Raw genomic sequence first — 20782 nt, forward strand, 5'->3', positions numbered from 1 at the left:
CCCGTGCGCCTACACCCCGTGCTCCGCAACAAGAGAAGCCACCGCAATGAGAAACCCACGCACCACAACGAAGAGTAGTCCCTGCTGGCCACAACTAGAGAAAGCCCGCACACAGCAATGAAGACCCAATGCAGCCAAAAATAAATAAAATAAAATTAATTAATTTTAAAAAATGATCAGACATAATAGCATTAGAACAAGTGTATAATACTGGGGATTTCGAAGGAGAGTCTAAGTTCCAGTAAAATATAAGCTTGTGTAATGGTGATAAATACCTTTACTCATTTTTTGAGGGTGGTTTGAAATATTTTCCACCAACACTAAGGGAAGTTGAAGGAAATAACAATGGTAAATTGTTCTAAATAACATAAGGGCAAGGACTAAAAGAAATACCAACTATACTGTGTTGTTATTGGGTAGATTCCATTATGCAGAGATGGGAAGGGAAAACCACAGAGTCATTTGCCTACACATTCATCTCCCTAGTGCAAGTGGATATTGTTCTGTACCCCGTGGCAGGATTAGAAATACCGCCAGGGAACAAGTACACAAAGTTGCTATGGAAACCAGAATGCTTCAGCTCAGAGTTATTTACAGAGAACTTCCAGGATGATTGCATTCAATAAAATCAACTCTGTTTTGCTTCACTCTGTGCCAGTGCATCCCAATTCAAATATCTAGTTCTAAGGGTCCTTCCATCAGCTGTACTTGGATGAATATGGATTCAAGTATCAATGGATGGTGGTCACATTACAAAGTATAATTTATGTGTGGCATTTTTGTATTACATGCTTGACGCTTGTTCACACTTGCCTCAACCATTGTCAAGTTTTCTGGTTTCCATAATAGAGCAACAGGTGGCTGTTGACTAATGCCACTGACAGAGAAACATTTCCTCCAATGTAACTGCTGTCAGTTTCACCGGATACTGTGGTACTGCGGGACTTCTCTCTCCACGCTCTCTCAACTCGCCTTTGAGGCTAGACAGTGACAGCTGCCTCTGGCCATCATTTTTGTCCTTAACTGTGAACTGGATTCTCCCAGCTATCCAATAGGATCTTTGAAAACAGCTTCTTTCTTTCTTTTTTTTTTGACAAAATGAGGATTTTCATAGCTTTTGAGGGATCTTTTGAACCATTTGATATTTCAGCAGATGAAACTGTGGAGGCTGTCAAGCTGATGATAAAGGTACATACTTTGTCCCTGAGCCACTAAGATGTGCATTAATTTTAAGTATGCAGTGAAGTTTAAACTGTACGTGGGGTAGAGATACTATTGGGTGCATTTTCAGCAAACAGGGGACTAAAACTATTTGAAAGTATCATTGTTTGCTTACATAATCGCTTGTTAGAAGATATTAACTCTGGAGGTGTTAGACAGGAAAATTCTCAGGGGAAAAAAGTTTAGCTTATCTTTATCATATTTGTAGATTGTGTATTGGCCAGATAGTATTACTGAAATTCTTCACAAAAGGAGAAAAACAAGACACTAACTCTAGGCCAGGTAAGTGGAGCATACAGTTGTCAGATAGATGGCCTGTGTGGTGAGCAAGCAACTATAAAGAACCAAAGGATTTTGGAGGTGTAGAGGACTTCTGGACTACAGCCTCATTTTGCATCCAGGGAAAACTGAAGCTCAGATAGATTGACCATTTAACCTAGGATCACAGAGCCAGAATAAAAAATAATTTGGGTGCAGTACCTTTCTTACAAATTTCTTATAAATACTCACTATAAAATGGAAAATTAAGACAAATATTTAGGAACTGACCATCAAATGGTATTTAACTTGGAGATGATTTATTCCCATTTACTAAGGAGCATTTACTGAATCATAGTTACATGATGTATAATCAATTACTATGATCCCTAAAATCTAGATCTTCTAACACAGAAGCTCTTAATCTTTATGTATCATGGATCCCTTCGGCAGTCTGGTGAAGCCTATGGACTCCTTCTCAGAATGTCTTTAAATGCATAAAATAAAATACATACCCCCCAAAAAGGAAACCAGTTATAGTGAAGTACAATTTTAAAAAATTAAAAAACAAATTGTGATATTGTGACGTGGGTTTCCTTATTAACACATTAACAAGTGTTTGCAGTGTATCTCATAACTATTACAATTTCAAAGGAGATCAGTATAAATAATATTTTGAGATATCTGCAGCAACGGGATATGAAAATATCTGTAATTTCTATTGGTGACAAAGTCACAGGAACAGTCAATTACTGCTACTTTAGCTTGTTGTCTATATACATAAGAAAAATCCCAATTTTATTTGAAGTTAATAAAAACCAAATGTAGTTTTTTGCCACCTAAGTTCTGACCATCAACTTTTGGGGATGTCTAAAGACTTCAGATTAAGAACCCCTGTCTAATACTTCCTCCTTCTGTCCCAATTTTATAATACTCAGTGGAAAATGTAAAAGATAAGAGATTACATTGCTGGTCTAGTAATGTAGAGATATGCTGTTTTCATAATATGCTATTGATTTTTAAGGATTATTTCCACATTCCTCTCTCTGAAGATGAACAAGGCAGGAGGCATCTGGAGCTGACGTACGCTGGAGCAGCCCTAAAGGACAGCTGGAGTCTTACTGATGTTGGAATATCTTTTTGTTCAACTCTCAAATGCTTTATTAAGGTATGACGGATGATCAGAGTAACAATTTGTCCAAGATGTCTACCTCATTTCAGATAAAGTTATGAATAATTCAACCAAAGTAGTTCACAACGTAGGAAGAGGTTTTCTCTTCTTACCTTCCCCTCTCTTCCACTTGCATAGCTAGACTTAGGCACAATTTGTGCTGTAAGGGGAAATAAGGCATGGAGACTGGATAGAGCTCCCTTTGTTTACTCTTTCTCTCCCTTCCCTCCTCTATCCCCCTTGTTGCCTGCCCCAAAACAGTCATGCAGAGCAACCCATAAACCAATATAAGATCAAGGCCAAGGGGCTGATCTGGAATACTGATGTGGGAGAAAGAAGATTAGGTCACTTCCATGGCCTTACAATGGATTACAGGAATGAGGAAAGGGAAGAAATTCTAAGTAACAATAAGAATGAAATGGCAGGATCTACATTCAAATCCAACAACGCAGCCATTCATGAATTACGCGTACCTATAAGAGAGACAGCATTTTCCATTTATACTGTCCTTAATCAGTGGTGCTTAATTTGGGATCCATGGCTGGCTTTAAGAACAAAATGCTAAAACTGCAAAATATGCAAAATTATGTACCTGGAGACTTTCTGGGTGAAGGATCCTTAACTTTTGACAATTTCTCAAAGAGACAGGTAGCCTAAAGAGTATTAAGAGCTGCTCTCTAGGATAGAAATAGTATTCAGTACTGGTTCTGAAAACACGAGCCTCAAGGAACTTAGTAAAGTACATATTTTCTGCTAAATGGGGCACTTATTTTCTCATGGTTAGCATTAAAAAAAAGTTTATGGTAGCTAAAGCTAACTCTTTTTCTTTTCATATATTTTACTGATCGACCAAGTGGGAAGTCTATTTTTTAAAGGAATTTTCTAAAATATTTATTATTAAGTAGTAAAGATAAGTCACAGAAAAAAAAAACATTGTATGATCCCATTTATGTAAATAAAAACACCATATTTTATACATGTTTTTAATGTCTTATAAGCATTTATTCATGTATTTATTTTTTAATCTTTTTATTATGCTTTTTTAGATAAACTTTTAAAGTTTATTTTTTATTGGGGTAACATTGGTTTATAACACTACCTTACACATCTTTCATGTGTACAGTATTATATTTCTACTTCTTTATACTCTACAACATATGCTCACCACTAGAAATTTAGTTTCCAACCATCTCCATACAGTTGATCCCCTTTACCCATCTCGTCCTCCTCCCACCACCCCTTCCCCTCTGCTAACCACTACTCTGTTCTCTATATCTATGTTTTGGTTTGGTTTGTTCAATTGTTTGTGTTAGTTTACTTGTTTTTTATATTCCACGTATGAATGAAATCATATGGTATTTGTCTTTCTCCGTCTAACTTATTTCACTTAGCATAAATTCCTCTAGGTCCATCATGTTGTCGCAAATGGCAAGATTTAATCATTTTTAAGCCTGAGTAGTTCCGTTGTGTATATATATATATATATATACATATATATATATATATATATATATGTATATATATATATATATATACATATATATATATATATATATATACACGTTGTGTGTGTATATATACATACACATACACACCACATCTTCTTTATCCATTTGTTCATTGATGGGCATTTATGTGTTTCCATATCTTGGCTATGGTAAATGATGCTGCAGTGAACATAGGGGTGCATATATCTTTTTGAATTACTGGTTTGCTCTGTGGAATCTTTTTAGTTTGTTGTAGTACCATTTGTTTTCCTTGCCTGAGGAGACATATCTAGAAAGATATTGTTGAGACCAATGTCAAAATGCATACTGCCTATGTTCTCTTCTATTGCATTTTATGGTTTCAGGTCTTACATTTAAGTCTTTAATCTATTTTGGGTTGATTTTTGTGTATGGTATGAGATATTGATCTAGTGTCTTTCCTTTTTCTTTCTTTTTTTTTAATGTGGCTATCCAGTTTTCTCAACAACATTTATTGAAGAGACTATCCTTTCTCCATTGTATATTCTTTGCTCTTTTGTTGTAAGTTAATTGTCCATATATGTGTGGGTTTATTTTGGAGCTCTCAATTCTGTTCCATTAATCTATATATCTGTTGTTCTGCCAATACCATGCCATTTTTATTACTATGGCTTTGTAATATAGTTTGAAATCAGAGCATGTGATACCTTCAGCTTTGTTCTTTTTTCTCAAAATTGCTTTGGCTATTCAGGGTCTTCTGTGGTTCCATATAAATTTTAGGGGTTTTTTGTTCTATTTCTGTGAAAAATGTCCTTGGGATCTTGATAAGGATTGCATTGAATCTGTAGATTGTTTTTATGGACATTTTAACAATGTTGCTTCTTACAGTCAATGAGCATGGCATATCTTTCCATTTCTTTGTGCCTTCCTCAGTTTCATTCAACAATGTCTTATAGTTTTCAGTGTACAGGTCTTTCACCTCCTTGGTTAAATTTATTCCTAGGTATTTTATTCTTTGTGTTGTGATTGTAAATGGGATTGTTTTCTTAATTTCTCTTTCTGCTAGCTCATTGTTACCATCTAGAAATGCAACAGATTTTTGAAGGTTGATTTTGTACCCTGCAACTTTATTTATTATTTCTAATAGTTTTTGGTGGAGTCTTTAGGGTTTTCTCTATATAAAATCATGTCATCCATAAATAGTGACAGCTTTACATCTTCCCTTCCAATTTGAATGCCTTTCCTTTCTTTTTCTTGCTTAATTGCTCTGGCTGGAACTTCCCAATATGTTGAATAAGAGTGGCAAGCGTGGGCATCCTTTTCTTGTTCCTGATTTTAGAAGTATTCTTTTTAGGTTACTGAAAAATGTCTAGTTATCAAAAAAGGAAATAAAAACAATTCTAATTTCTTCTGCTTTTCTCTCTCTGATACTCAGAAAATTGTAGTATAATACTTTAAGCAGACCTAAATTCTATGTCATTTCTTAAATGTCTCATGTCTTTAAATATGTATATACATACTGTGTTTTTGTTACTGTACAGTATAAACCCTCTAAAATTTCCTGGAATTCTCCAACACCAATAATGACGTTCAAGACTTTTTTGTTGCTTGCTTACTTGGAGATAGTGGTATAAGATCAATACTAATATTTGGCTTTCTTTGTTTTTTTTTAATTAATAGTAATCTTTTATTTATTTATTTATTTTTATATTTATTTTTGGCTGTGTTGGGTCTTCGTTTCTGTGTGAGGGCTTTCTCTAGTTGCGGGAAGCGGGGGCCACTCTTCATCATGGTGCGCGGGCCTCTTCACTATAGCGGCCTCTCTTGTTGCGGAGCACAGGCTCCAGATGCGCAGGCTCAGTAGTTGTGGCTCACGGGCCTAGTTGCTCCGCGGCATATGGGATCTTCCCAGACCAGGGCTTGAACCCGTGTCCCCTGCATTAGCAGGCAGATTCTCAACCACTGCCCAGGGAAGCCCCAGTACTAATACTTGAAATAGCTAGAGGAATCTAATTGAACCACAGCTATTCAGGGATGTAGACAAAGTGTGTTAAGAGTATGAATAGAATACTTTTACTCAACTAAGCACTGACTTTATTTTATTATTTTAAAAATTTTGTATTTATTTTTGAGCAGGTAGTACAGTCACATGGTGCTCAATTCCAGTGGTACAGCAGGATACACAGTAAAAAGTCTCTCTCCTACCTCTGGCCCCCAGTCTTCCTCCCCAAAGTAACCTGTGTTCATAGTTTTACTTACAAAAATATTTCATAACTTCTGCCAATTAAGCATCATCTGTCACAGTGATGCAAGCTGCCTTTGCACTGAACTCTAACCTTTCCCTGGAGTTCTAAACTGCTAATGACAAGAACAGAATGTAGACGTAAAAGACTACTCCAGAAAGCCCAGGCAGAATATAATTATGAGTCACAGGGCTGGCCAACATGAAGGGTTTAATTAAAAACTCTCAAGTTCCATGGAATTTTTACTGATCTTCATCTTCACCTTCTCTGGCAGAATCACATTTAGTGAATTTCTTATCACTAGTTTTGGGAAGGAAAACAATATCTTGAATCTGAAGGAAGAGAATTACCTGCAAAGCCATAAATACTGGTTTCCATCCTAACTCAGTTCCTGTTAAATTAGATGATATAACAGGCCTATTTCAAAAGTCCACACTATTCACTGCTTATGTATGATAACGTCCAAACTGGGTTTGTAACAACAAAAATACCTTATGAAAATGTCCCTTGCTTCAAAGAATGAAGTCATATCAACTCTATACTGTTTGATCTATCTTAGGTAACCAAAGACTACCTTCTTAGTCATATTATTGCTTTATTGCATAATTAGATGCATACAAACTTAAGTAGTACTTTTCCTCTCTAACTATGTTACTTCATGCAATTGGTTCCATTTTCTGAGAATCTAGGAAAGCTAGAGTCTCAATTTATTTTGGTATAAGTTAGAAATAGCATGATATGAACCAAAAACTTGGCAAGTAAGCAATTTTTTCTTTTTAAAAAGATGTAAGTAGATACCATGTGTCATGAAATCAATCCAGACTATTTGGTTTCTTAATTGTGCTTATATTTTTGTATGGATTACAAGGTTTTGCTTGTGTGAAAAGCGGGAAAGATGTTAGATAAATGGAGGTGTTCTATTCTAAATAGTCAATAGATTTTCCAGTTTCTCTGCTAATTACACTTTCTCCTTTAACAGTAACGTAGACACATTTGGAAAAGTGAATGGGGGATGACATGAGAATAGTAGGGAAAGAACGTTGCCTTAATTTTTCTTTCTTTGGAAAAGAACTCCTACAGAAACCACAAGAAATATTTTCTCTGGCATGTATCGCCATGTTCCATCGGCACAGGTTTCAGCCCTGCCCATTCATTGCTGATGCTGTTGCAGTGTTCCTGTAAACCACACATGAGGCATTGCAAAGGCCTGGGTCACTGTGTGGCATGCAGAGGTGCTATCGCCATTTACTTCCTTCATTCTAACCTGTGTAACTGTGGAAACTATTGCTTGAGTTTTGTTCATTGTTGTCACCAGTGTATAGAATAATACCTGGCACACAGTAGGCTCTCCATAAATATGTGTTGAGTAAATGAGTTGATGAAGGCTTGAGGGATAAAGTATGAAAATAAACAAGAAGGTATATGATTGTTGTGAGAAACGTCACAGGTATTGAGATGCATTTCAGGGTTTGGGTTCCCTCCCTTGCTGTGACATCTCTCCTCCCCTTCTACCCTCGAGGCAAACGTGCTCCAGTCTTAGTGCTTTTCCCTATCCAGCATCAGGGTTCTTAGGTTGCAAGCAGCAGAAAGGAACCTGGACAATTAAAGAGGAAAACAAACATATAAGAAAGGCTATTGCGTAGTTCACAGTCTTGACAGGAAGATTAGAGAATCGGGCTCAGAGATTATGCAGCCAGAAATAATTTCTAAATCATGACCCACAACTAGTCCAGGAAGGCCCCCACTGCAGCCGCCCTACAGCCCTCAAAGCAGGCCCCGGACTCAGCTGCCAGCCCTGTTGCCAGGCCAACAGTGCTTCAGATCTGCCACTGCCAGGGAAGAGTCCCTGTGTTTGCTGCTTCTCTGCCTTCCTGGATCCGAATTCAAAGTGGAGGTGGATGGGGAGGCTTGACTGGGCAGCACCCTGGTCACACATCTGGGTCGCACAGCAAAGGGGGCTGAGAAGCAACCATCTGGCAGGTTGTGTCTTCTAAAGTGTGAGGAAGACTCAGTCTCCCTAATACTGTTTTTTTTTTTTTTTCCACCGCACCGCACGGCTTATGGGATCTCACCAGGGATTGAAGCCGGGCCACAGCAGTGAAAGTCCAAAATCCTAACCACTAGGCCACCAGGGAACTCTCTCCCTAACACTCTTTATGGCTTCCCTGCCTCCTTCTATCACAATACTTCCACCAACCAAGGGCTGCAGTTAAAACTTAGTTAATTATTTCTGGCATCCTTGGAAAGTTGTTTTATGGTGAAAGATTGTGTTATTTGTGGCACCACTGAGTAGATGTCTATCAGACAAATTGGAGAAGTTTGAACTATACTAGTAGGTCTAAAATTGATTCAAAATCACATACATTTTAGCTTTCAAAAGGCACTTTTAAAACACCAAAATCTAGGTATGTCCCTGGTGGTGCAGTGGTTAAGAATCCACCTGCCAATGAGGACACGGGTTCGAGTCCTGGTCTGGGAAGATCCCACATGCTGCAGAACAACTAAGCCCGTACGCCACAACTACTGAGCCTGCACCCTAGAGCCCGCAAGCCACAACTACTGAGCCCACGTGCCACAACAACTGAAGCCGGCGTACCTACAGCCTGTGCTCTGCAACAGGAGAAGCCACCACAATGAGAAGCCCACGCACCACAGTAAAGAGTAGCCCCCACTCGCCACAACTAAAGAAAGCCTGCACACAGCAACGAAAACCCAACGCAGCCAAATAAATAAATAAATTTATTAAAAAAAAAACACCAAAATCTATGAGATGCGTATGTGAACTCAGATTTTAAACACAATTTAAACACAAAAACATGTATAAACATGCTCCTTAAAATGTATAATTTACAAATAACATGTTTCTAAATAAAATGGCTACTTTTTTCTAAACCTAAAGTCTTAAAGAATAGTATATAAAGAATTTGGTGGGGAATTCCCTGGCAGTCCAGCGGTTAGGACTCCACGCTCTTACTGCTGAGGGCCGGGGTTCAATCCCTGGTCAGAACCTGTGGGGAGCTAAGATCCTGCAAGCCATGAGGCATGGCTGGGGGTGAAAAAAAAAAGAATTTGTGGAGGAAAGTTGTTTCAATTCACTGTCCTAGACTCCAAGTATAACTTCTCCAGAATGACTATCATACAAAAGGAGAAGTTCATGAGGCTAAGATGTTTATGAAGACATCTCAACTTGCAATTTAACAAAAACAAACATTATTTCCCCTTTTGGTCTACTCTGGAACAGTTGGGGCATGTTTCTGCTTATTTGGCGCAGCAACTCCAAAATAGCAAAATATATTAAAAAAAAAAAAAAAAAAGGAACCAAGATGGCGGACTAGAAGGATGTGTTCTCCCTCCCTCTTGCGAGAACACCAGAATCACAACTAGCTTCTGGACAATCATCGACAGGAAGACACTGGAACTCACCAAAAACAATACCCCACATCCAAAGACAAAGGAGAAGCCACAATGAGATGGTAGGAGGGGCACAATCAGAGTAAAATCAAATCCCATAACTGCTGGGTGGGTGACTCACAGACTGCAGAACACTTATACCACAGAAGTCCGCCCACTGGAGTGAAGGTTCTGAGCCCCACATCAGGCTTCCCAATCTGGGGGTCCGGCAATGGGAGGAGGAATTCCTAGAGAATCAGACTTTGAAGCCTAGTGGGACTTTGACAGGACTGGGGGAAACAGAGACTCCACTCTTGGAGGGCACACACAAAGCAGTGTGTGCATCAGGACCCAGCAGAAGGAGCAGTGACCCCAGGGGAGACTGAACCAGATGTACCTGCTAGTGTTGGAGGGTCTCCTGCAGAGGCAGGCAGTGGCTGTGGCTCACCGTGGGGATAAGGACACTGGCAGCAGAAGTTCTGGGAAGTACTCCTTGGCGTGGGCCCTCCATTAGCCCCACCAAAGAGCCCAGGTAGGCTCCAGTGTTGGGTTGCCTCAGGCCAAACAACCAACAGGGAGGGAAGCCAGCCCTACCCATCAGCAGTCAAGCAGATTAAAGGTTTACTGAGCTCTGCCCACCAGAGCAATAGTCAGCTCTACCCACCACCAGTCCCTCCCATCAGGAGACTTGCACAAGACTTTTAGGTAGCCTCATCCACCAGAGGGCAGACAGCAGAAGCAAGAAGAACTACAATCCTGCAGCCTGTGGAACAAAAACCACATTCACAGAAAGACAGACAAGATGAAAAGGCAGGGGGCTATGTACCAGATGAAGGAACAAGATAAAACCCCAGAAAAACAACTAAATGAAGTGGAGATAGGCAACTTTACAGAGAAAGAATTCAGAAGAATGATAGTGAAGATGATCCAGGACCTCGGAAAAAGAATGGAGGCAAAGATCGAGAAGATGCAAGAAATGTTTAACAAAGACCCTAAAAGAATTAAAGAACAAACAAACAGAGATGAACAATACAATAACTGAAATGAAAACTACACTAGAAGGAATCAATAGCAGAATAACTGAGGCAGAAGAATGGATAAGTGACCTGGAAGACAGAATGGTGGAATTCACTGCTGCAGAACAAAATAAAGAAAACAGAATGAAAAGAAAAGAAGACAGCCTAAGAGACCTCTAGGCTCAACAACAACATTCACATTATAGGGGTCCCAAAGAAGAGAGAGAGAAAGGACCAGAGAAAATATTTGAAGAGATTATAGTCAAAAACTTCCCTAACAATGGAAAGGAAATAGCCACCCAAGTCCAGGAAGGGCAGAGAGTCCCATACAGGATAAACCCAAGGAGAAACACGCCAAGACACATAGAAATCAAGCTGGCAAAAATTAAAGACAAAGAAAAATTATTGAAAGCAGCCAAGGGAAAAACAACAAATAACATACAAGGGAACTCCCATAAGGTTAACAGCTGATTTCTCAGCAGAAACTCTACAAGCCAGAAGGGAGTGGCATGATATACTTAAAGTGATGAAAGGGAAGAACCTACAACCAAGATTACTCTACCCAGCAAGGATCTCATTCAGGTTCCATGTAGAAATCAAAACCTTTACAGACAAGCAAAAACTAAGAGAATCAGCACCACCAAACCAGCTCTACAACAAATGCTAAAGGAACTTCTCTAAGTGGGAAACACAAGAGAAGAAAAGGACCTACAAAAACAAACCCAAAACAATTAAGAAAATGGTCACAGGAACATACGTATAGATAATTACCTTAAACGTGAATGCATTAAATGCTCCAACCAAAAGACACAGGCTTGCTGAATGGATACAAAAACAAGACCCATCATCTATATGCTGTCTACAAGAGACCAACTTCAGACCTAGGTACACATACAGACTGAAAGTGAAGGGATGGAAAAAGATATTCCATGCAAATAGAAATCAAAAGAAAGCTGGAGTAGCAATACTCATATCAGATAAAATAGACTTGAAAATAAAGACTATTACAAGAGACAAAGAAGGACACTACATAATGATCAAGGGATCGATCCAAGAAGAAGATATAACAATTATAAATATATAAGCACCTAACAAAGGAGAATCTCAATACATAAGGAAACTGCTAACAGCTCTAAAAGAGGAAATCGACAGTAACACAATAATAGTGGGGGATTTTAACACCTCACTTACACCAATGGACAGATCATCCAAATGAAAATAAATAAGGAAACAGAAACCTTAAATGACACCATAGACTAGATAGATTTAATTGATATTTATAGGACGTTCCATCCAAAAACAGCAGATTACACTTTCTTCTCAAGTGCACATGGAACATTCTCCAGGATAGATCACATCTTGGGTCACAAATCAAACCTCAGTAAATTTAAGAAAATTGAAATCATATCAAGCATCTTTTCTGACCACAACGTTATGAGATTAGAAATGAATTACAGGGAGAAAAACGTAAAAAACACAAGCACATGGAGGCTAAACAATACGTTACTAAATAACCAAGAGATCACTGAAGAAATCAAAGAGGAAATCAAAAAATATCTAGAGACAAATGACAGTGAAAACACGATGATCCAAAACCTATGGGATGCAGCAAAAGCAGTTCTAAGAGGGAAGTTTATAGCTATCCAAGCCTACCTCAAGAAACAAGAAAAATCTCAAATAAACAATCTAACCTTACACCTAGTTCCTTTGGGAACTAGAGAAAGAAGAACAAACAAAACCCAAAGTTAGCAAAAGGAAATAAACCATAAAGACCAGAGCAGAAATAAATGATATAGAAACAAAGAAAACAATAGCAAAGATCAATAAACTAAAAGCTGGTTCTTTGAGAAGATAAACAAAATTGATAAACCATTGGCCAGACTCATCAAGAAAAAGAGGAAGAGGACTCAAATCAATAAAATTAGAAATGAAAAAGGAGAAGTTACAACAGACACCGCAGAAATACAAAGCATTCTACGAGACTACTACAAGCAACTCTATGCCAATAAAATGGACAACTCGGAAGAAATGGACAAATTCTTAGAAAGTTATAACCTTCCAAGGCTGAATCAGGAAGAAATAGAAAATATGAACAGACCAGTCACAAGTAATGAAATTGAAACTGTGATTTAAAATCTTCCAACAGGGCTTCCTTGGTGTCACAGTGGTTGAGAGTCCGCCTGCTGATGCAGGGGACACGCGTTCGTGCCCCGGTCCGGGAAGATCCCACATGCCGTGGAGTGGCTGGGCCAATAAGCTATGGCCGTTGAACCTGCGCACCTGGAGCCTGTGCTCCACAACGGGAGGGGCCACAACAGTGAGAGGCCCACATACTGCAAAAAAAAAAAAAATCTTCCACCAAACAAATATCCAGGACCAGATGGCTTCACAGGTGAATTCTATCAAACATTTAGGGAAGAGCTAACACCCATCCTTCTCAAACTCTTCCAAAAAACTGCAGAGGAAGGAACACTCCCAAACTCATTCTATGAGACCACCATCTCCCTGATACCAATACCACACAAAGATACGACAAAAAAAGAAAATTACAGACCAGTATCACTCATGAATATAGATGCAGAAATCTCAACAAAATACTAGCAAACAGAATCCAACAACACATTAAAAGGATCATACGCCATGATCAAGTGGGATTTATCCAAGGGATGCAAGGATTCTTCAATATACGTAAATCAATCAATGTGATACAGCATATTAACAAATTGAAGAATAAAAACCATATGATCATCTCAATAGATGCAGAAAAAACTTTTGACAAAATTCAACACCCATTTATGAAAAAAACTCTCCAGAAAGTGGGCATAGAGGGAACCTACCTCAACATAATAAAGGCCATATATGACAAACCCACAGCAAACATCATTCTCAATGGTGAAAACCTGAAAGCATTTCCTCTAAGATCAGGAACAAGAAAAGGATGTCCACTCTCACCACTATTATTCAACATAGTTTTGGAAGTCCTAGCCACGGCAGTCAGAGAAGAAAAAGAAATAAAAGGAGTACAAATTGGAAAAGAAGAAGTAAAACTGTCACTGTTTGCAGATGACATGATACTATACATAGAGAATCCTAAAGATGCCACCAGAAAACTACCAGAGATAATCAATGAATTTGGTAAAATTGCAGGATACACAATTAATGCACAGAAAACTCTTGCATTCCTATACACTAATGATGAAAAATCTGAAAGAGAAATTATGGAAACACTCCCATTTACCATTGCAACAAAAAGAATAAAATACCTAGGAATAAACCTACCTAGGGAGTCAAAGGACCTGTATGCAGAAAACTATAAGACACTGATGAAAGAAATTAAAGATGATACCAACAGATGGAGAGATATACCATGTTCTTGGATTGGTAGAATCAATATTGTGGAAATGACTATACTACCCAAAGCAATCTACAGATTCAATGCAATCCCTATCAAATTACCAATGGCATTTTTTATGGATCTAGAACAAAAAATCTTAAAATTTATATGGAGACACAAAAGACCCCAAATAGCCAAAGCAGTCTTGAGGGAAAAAAACGCAGCTGGAGGAATCAGACTCCCTGGCTTCAGACTAAACTACAAAGCTACAGTAATCAAGACAATATGGTACTGACACAAAAACAGAAACATAGATCAGGGGAACAAGATAGAAAGCCCAGAGATAAACCCACGCACCTAGGGTCAACTAACCTACGACAAAGGAGGCAAGGATATACAATGGAGAAAAGACAGTCTCTTCAATAAGTGGTGCTGGGAAAACTGGACAGCTACATGTAAATGAATGAAATTGGAACACTCCCTAACACCATATGCAAAAATAAACTCAAAATGGATTAGAGACCTAAATGTAAGACCAGACACTATAAAACTCTTAGAGGAAAACATAGGAAGAACACTCTTTGACATTAATCACAGAAAGATCTTTTTTGATCCACCTCTTAGACTAATGGAAATAAAAACAAAAATAAACAAATGGGACCTAATGAAACTTAAAAGCTTTTGCACAGCAAAGGAAACCATAAACAAGACCAAAAGACAACCCTCAGAATGGGAGAAAATATTTGCAAATGAATCAACAGACAAAGGATTAATCTCCAAAATATATAAACAGCTCATGCAGCTCAATATTAAAAAAACAAACAATCCAATCCAAAAATGGGCAGAAGACCTAAATAGGCATTTCTCCAAAGAAGACATACAGATGGCCAAGAAGCACATGAAAAGCTGCTCAACATCACTAATTATTAGAGAAATGCACATCAAATCTACAATGAGGTATCACCTCACACCGGTTAGAATGGGCATCATCAGAAAATCTATAAGAACAAATGCTGGAGAGGGTGTGGAGAAAACAGAACCCTCTTGCACTGTTGGTGGGAATGTAAATTGATGCCGCCACTATGGAGAACAGTATGGAGGTTCCTTAAAATACTAAAAATAGAATTACCATACGATCCAGCAATCCCACTACTGGGCATAAACCCAGAGAAAACCATAATTCAAAAAGACACATGCGGGCTTCCCTGGTGGCGCAGTGGTTGGGAGTCCGCCTGCCGATGCAGGGGACGCGGGTTCGTGCCCTGGTCCGGGACGATCCCACGTGCTGTGGAGCAGCTGGGCCTGTGAGCCATGGCTGCTGGGCCTGCACATCCAGAGCCTGTGCTCTGCAATGGGAGGGGCCACAGTGGTGACAGGCCCGCATACTGCAAAAACAAACAAACAAACAAAAAACTAAAAATAGAACTACCATATGACCCAGCAATCCTACTACTGGGCGTATACCCTGAGAAAACCATAATGCAAAAAGACACATGCACCCCAATGTTCATTGCAGCACTGTTTACAATAGCCAGGTCATGGAAGCAACCTAAATGCCCATTGACAGACGAATGGATAAAGAAGATGAGGTACATATATACAATGGAATATTACTCAGCTATAAAAAGGAACAAAACTGGGTCATTTGTAGAGACATGGATGGATCTAGAGACTGTCATACAGAGTGAAGTCAGAAAGAGAAAAACAAATATCGTATATTAACGCATATATGTGGAACCTAGAAAAATTTTACAGATGAACCAGTTTGCAGGGCAGAAATTGAGACAGAGATGTAGAGAACAAACGTATGGACACCAAGGGGGGAAAGTGGTGGTGGTGGTGGTGGTGGTGGTGTGATGAATTGGGCGTTTGGGATTGACAGGTATACACTGCTGCGTATAAAATTGATGACTAATAAGGACCTGCTGTATAATAAAATTCAAAAAAAAAAAGAATTTGTGAAAGATACTGTGGTGTTCAAAACTTGCATTACCTTCTCTTTTGTCTCTTTAACTTTTCCTATTTAACGCACATGTATGTATTTACAGTGAGTTTGCATTTCTTTTTTGTTTTGTTTGTTTTAATTAATTAATTTATTTGGCTGTGTCGGGTCTTAGTTGCAGCACACGGGATCTTCATTGTGGCATGCAGGATCTTTTTAGCTGTGACATGTGGGATTTAGTTCCCTGATCAGGGATCAAATCCAGGCTCCCTGCATTGGGAGTGGGGTGTGTTAGCCACTGGACTAGCAGGGAAGCCCCCTGCATTTATTTTTTGAAAACAAAAGTGGAATTATTACCATGCAATAGATCTGTGTATTTTTTTTTTATTGAAAAGTAAGACACTTTGTATGTATCTCCTACCATGGTGTCTTGGTTTGTTTGTAAAGCAGAAAATCTAATTTTACATTTGTCCAACCATGATTTGTTTATGGGATTGCTTATTTAATAGCATCTGACTGTTTTGGGTATAACTTACCAGTGTTCCCCCATTCATAACATTTGGGGAGGGGTATCACATAGATAGATGCCTTTTTTTAAATAGACAAGGTGAGTTAGCAAGTTGCTGGTAATCAACAGCTATCTGCTCATTCTCTGTATAAGCCACAGGAAGAAGTGTCACCAACTGGTGTGTCACACTAGAACTTAAAATGGGTTTCCCACAAAAACAAGGTTTATAAAATGGTGAATATATAGAGTTAAAATAGGACGATGAGAACTATGTTCCAGATATGTTATGAACTATTTATTTGATACATATTTATGGACAGTCTCCTCTGTACCAGGCACTATTCTAGGCACTGGGTGACAACAATGACCAGACAAACTCAAAGCAATCGTTTCCACAGTAACACGGATTAGAATGAAGGAGGCAAACGTTTATTCATATTCTGAGAAGCATCTTTTAAACTTATTTTTCTAACATCAAATAGTAGTTAGTTAACTGTTAAGGGTGACTTGAGCCTTTGCTCCTTTGATTGCATGTTACACATTTAATTCTAAATATAAATTAGAACCTATGCCAAGGGCTAACTTTAGGGAAATCAGAGTAATCATAAAAGAAATAAGGAACAACTATTACATAAAATATAATTTTTCTCTCTTCCTCACTATCTTTTTATTCACCTTTCATAGGAATTTCTTCCTGCCCATATATACTCCATGGATTAGGTCAGGCAGATACCTGCCTTAATGGAGCCATAGGAAAACATGAGCATGGTGAAAGGGAAAGGGTGAATCCTTACGTTCTTTCAATTTTTATTGAGCGGATTTATGAGAAGCTGTTGAGGAAAACTGTCCTAAGCGCTTTAAATTCAGCCAGCAGCTCAGCTGGCTAATGGCTTTATGCTCAGCAGAAGACATCGGAACTTCTCCCAGTGACCTGAGTCACTGAAATGGACCCCAGATCAGAGCACTGCAGCCTAAACTTTCATCAATAACGCTACGTACTCCTTAAAAGCTCTTTCAAAGAGATCTGCATGTTGATCACATTCTGGCAATGTGTTATCTGGTAGGTGGGGGATGAATTTAATGTATTATAAACCTGAAGCAGGGAGGGGTCCCTGCAGAAACCCTAGACGAATTTGACGGGAGAAAAGGGGACGGTAATGGGCGGGGCAAGGGAGCAGTGACTGGCTGGAGTCCCCTGGAGGAACCTGGAGGCCAGGGCTCTACTTCTCAGTTTTGCTCAAGGTCCCACGTTACTCTTACCAGAGCTCTCGGTGGCAGCTCCCGGCGCTCACATCTGCCACACCAGCAGCGCACTAAAGAAAAACATGATCGTCCTGAGTCCACTAAAGAGGAAATAAAGCCAGTTTCTCTTTTGTTGCTGTTGTTAGAAAAGTGAAAATTTTAATAACCTTCCCTCCCTTCCCACTCTCCCCTTTTGCTGTGTTTTTAGTTTTAGTTTGATTGCTTTAACTGTTAACAGAAGAAAAAATACTTTCCCAAACTTTCCTTCTTAACTCTTTCGGATATCTCAGTTCCACCTGCTTTCTTATTTAGGTTCCAAAACAAAAGGAACAAAGGAAACTTTTTTCACTTACATCTAGTACTTCCCTTTTTAAGTAGTAAAAGTAAATACACGTGGTTATTAAAAAAAAAAAGAAAAAAGTCAAACCATACAGACAAGGAAGACCATAAAATGATAAGCAAAACTCTCTTCCCACCCTGAGCTCAGTTCCACTCCCCAGAGATAACCTCATAGAAATAACTTTTTCAGTTGACTGTGGTTTAGAATCCACAGTATTGCCAAATTAAAGTGCAGCGTGATGGAGGAATTTTCTCTAAACTAACACCTCCATAAGGACAATGTGGATATAAATTCTCACCACTCCTCTTGTGTATCTGGGTCCGTAGACTAAGAAGTAAGAAGGGACTCAAAGCCCTGCCACGTCTCCCTCACTTTTCTCAAAGAAGGAGGACTCATAAATTTCCTCAGGTCAGAAGTGTGAGACTCAGACCAGAAGTCAGAGAACTTAACTAGCCTTTGCTTTCATCCTTAGCACCCGTGTTGTGGGAGCTAGAGGCACTCAGAGCCACCTTCCAAGATGTTTGTCCCTTGTCCCAACCCCCAGACAGTGCTTATTTCTGAGTTCCCTTCTTTTCTCTTCCCTTAGGAAAAAGAAAAGCCCACTCTCTGCGTGTTCAATGCTGTGACCCAAGAGACAATGCCCATAATGGAGAGCGTTTCCCTTCTTGGTAAAAAAGTGTCTGATCTGAGAACACTGATAGCTCTGAGATGTGGATTCCCTGTGAGTGTCTTCTGTCTTCGGACCCCAGAGGGACTGGAGATGTACGACTGCAACACACTCAGGGACTACCAGACAGACCTCGGTACCGCCCACTATATGTGATAGCAGCTACTACTCAGCACTCAGGTTTTTTGATACCAGCCTCACAACAGAAGGAGGAGTTGTTTCTAAACTAAAACCTCTGTAGGTGCAGTGTGGATGTAAATTATCAAAACCCCTCTTTGGTGTCTGGGTCTGTAGGCTAAGAAATAAGAATGGTCACATACCCCTGCCATGTCTTGTTCTCTCTGCTCAAAGCAAGAGGACTTGTTAATATCCTCAGGATAGAAGACTAGGACTCAGATCTGTTTATATTTTTCTCTTTCAAAATATATTTCAAGCATATATAGAAGCAAGTTCTAGTAGATATTCTTTTTCCTCTTTTTAATGCAAGTGGTAGCATATGATACATATTGTTTGAACCTTGTTATATGCGAACTCATTTTGAAATATTGTCAGTTATATTAAACAATCTTTTAATTAAACAGTATGAAGTCAATACTGTGCAGGCTGAACAGGTGCCTCAGTGAGCACCATTCATCCCTGATGGACAGATTACAACCTCTCTTTAAATACTGTATTTCAGTCATGTCTCCTGCAGCCATACATTATTAAGCCAAACTCAAAGGACTGTCAGATTTGTTTTAACCATATTGGCAAATGGTTCAAACTTTATAGAGATTCTTCCTTGAGGTGAATAAGTTTTTGCTGACAGCACACCTTTAGGTAACATTGTGCTATAACATTTGCTGCAATGGAATTTGATTTCTCCCAACTTATTTATTTATTTTTTTTTTGCGGTACGCGGGCCTCTCACTGCTGTGGCCTCTCCCGTTGCGGAGCACAGGCTCCAGACGCGCGGGCTCAGCGGCCATGGCTCATGGGCCCAGCCACTCAGCGGCATGTGGGATCTTCCCGGACCGGGGCACAAACCCGTGTCCCCTGCATCAGCAGACGGACTCCCAACCACTGCGCCACCAGGGAAGCCCCTCCCAACTTATAATCGGGCCTGTAGACATCCATGAATTAAGCAGTTTTGCTTTTTATAACTGCTAAATTTGCATTTATCGTTACCTTCCTGATTATTATGTTTGATTATTCTTTCATGTTATTTTTAACTGAGGCTCTCAAAACTTTGACATCAATTACCATCCCTGTTTTTGATCAGAGGAAGTGTTGTTCTAGGAGTCGTCCTCAGAGTACCTTACTGTAAACACATATCTGCTCTGTGTGCTTGCTGGGGGATCAGCCCTGCACAGAACATGGTGGCGGCTGATTTAAGTAAGGGCACACAAGTGGCATTTGTCTTCGAGCAACTTATGACCTAGTTATTTAATGAAATGCCAAAGGATAAATGAGAAAACTAAGGTGACTGTTCTTCAGGCCTGTGCTGCTCAGGTCATGATGTGACATTTTAGAGCACGAAGAGAATTTAGAAATGTCTTGGCCCAACACCTAATTTTGGTTTTTGGTCGTGCGCACGCCATGCGGGATCTTAGCTCCCCCACCAGAGTGGAACCCATGCCCCCTGCAGTGGAAGTGTGGAGTCCTAACCACTGGACCACCAGGGAAGTCCCCCAACCCCTAATTTTTACAGATATAAAGACAGCAAAAAGTTCTGAATGGTTAAATGACTTGCTCAGGATGTGTCAAGGATAACGCCCCTTAAAATGACCCTCTAGGAAGGAGGTTTTTCAGATGTAAGGTTAGAGGCTCCAGCATGACCTGGGTAGATGGCTTTGGCCACCACGAGAACACAGGGCATGGGAGGAGGGACAAGGGAAGAAAGAACTCAAAGGAAAAGGAGGAAGAGCCTTTGACCTGCTTCACACCTTTGCCTAAAACACTCCTAGCAGTCTTTTTTTTTTTAATTTAATTTTTTATTTTATTT

At 39.4% G+C, this 20782-nt stretch overlaps 1 protein-coding gene across 1 annotated transcript in view; it reads left to right on the forward strand.

The window, feature by feature from the left end:
* The first annotated feature begins 1098 nt into the window (after positions 1-1098).
* The window catches only part of ANKUB1 (ankyrin repeat and ubiquitin domain containing 1), a 33494-nt gene continuing 13810 nt past the window's right edge, over positions 1099-20782 (forward strand). The window contains 3 exon segments of the mRNA XM_007471299.1: positions 1099-1188; positions 2504-2647; positions 18718-18934. Coding sequence (XP_007471361.1) covers positions 1099-1188; positions 2504-2647; positions 18718-18934 — 451 coding nt within the window.

Source organism: Lipotes vexillifer, unplaced genomic scaffold (genome assembly GCF_000442215.2).
Source record: "Lipotes vexillifer unplaced genomic scaffold, Lipotes_vexillifer_v1.1 scaffold618, whole genome shotgun sequence".
NCBI lineage: Eukaryota > Metazoa > Chordata > Mammalia > Artiodactyla > Lipotidae > Lipotes > Lipotes vexillifer.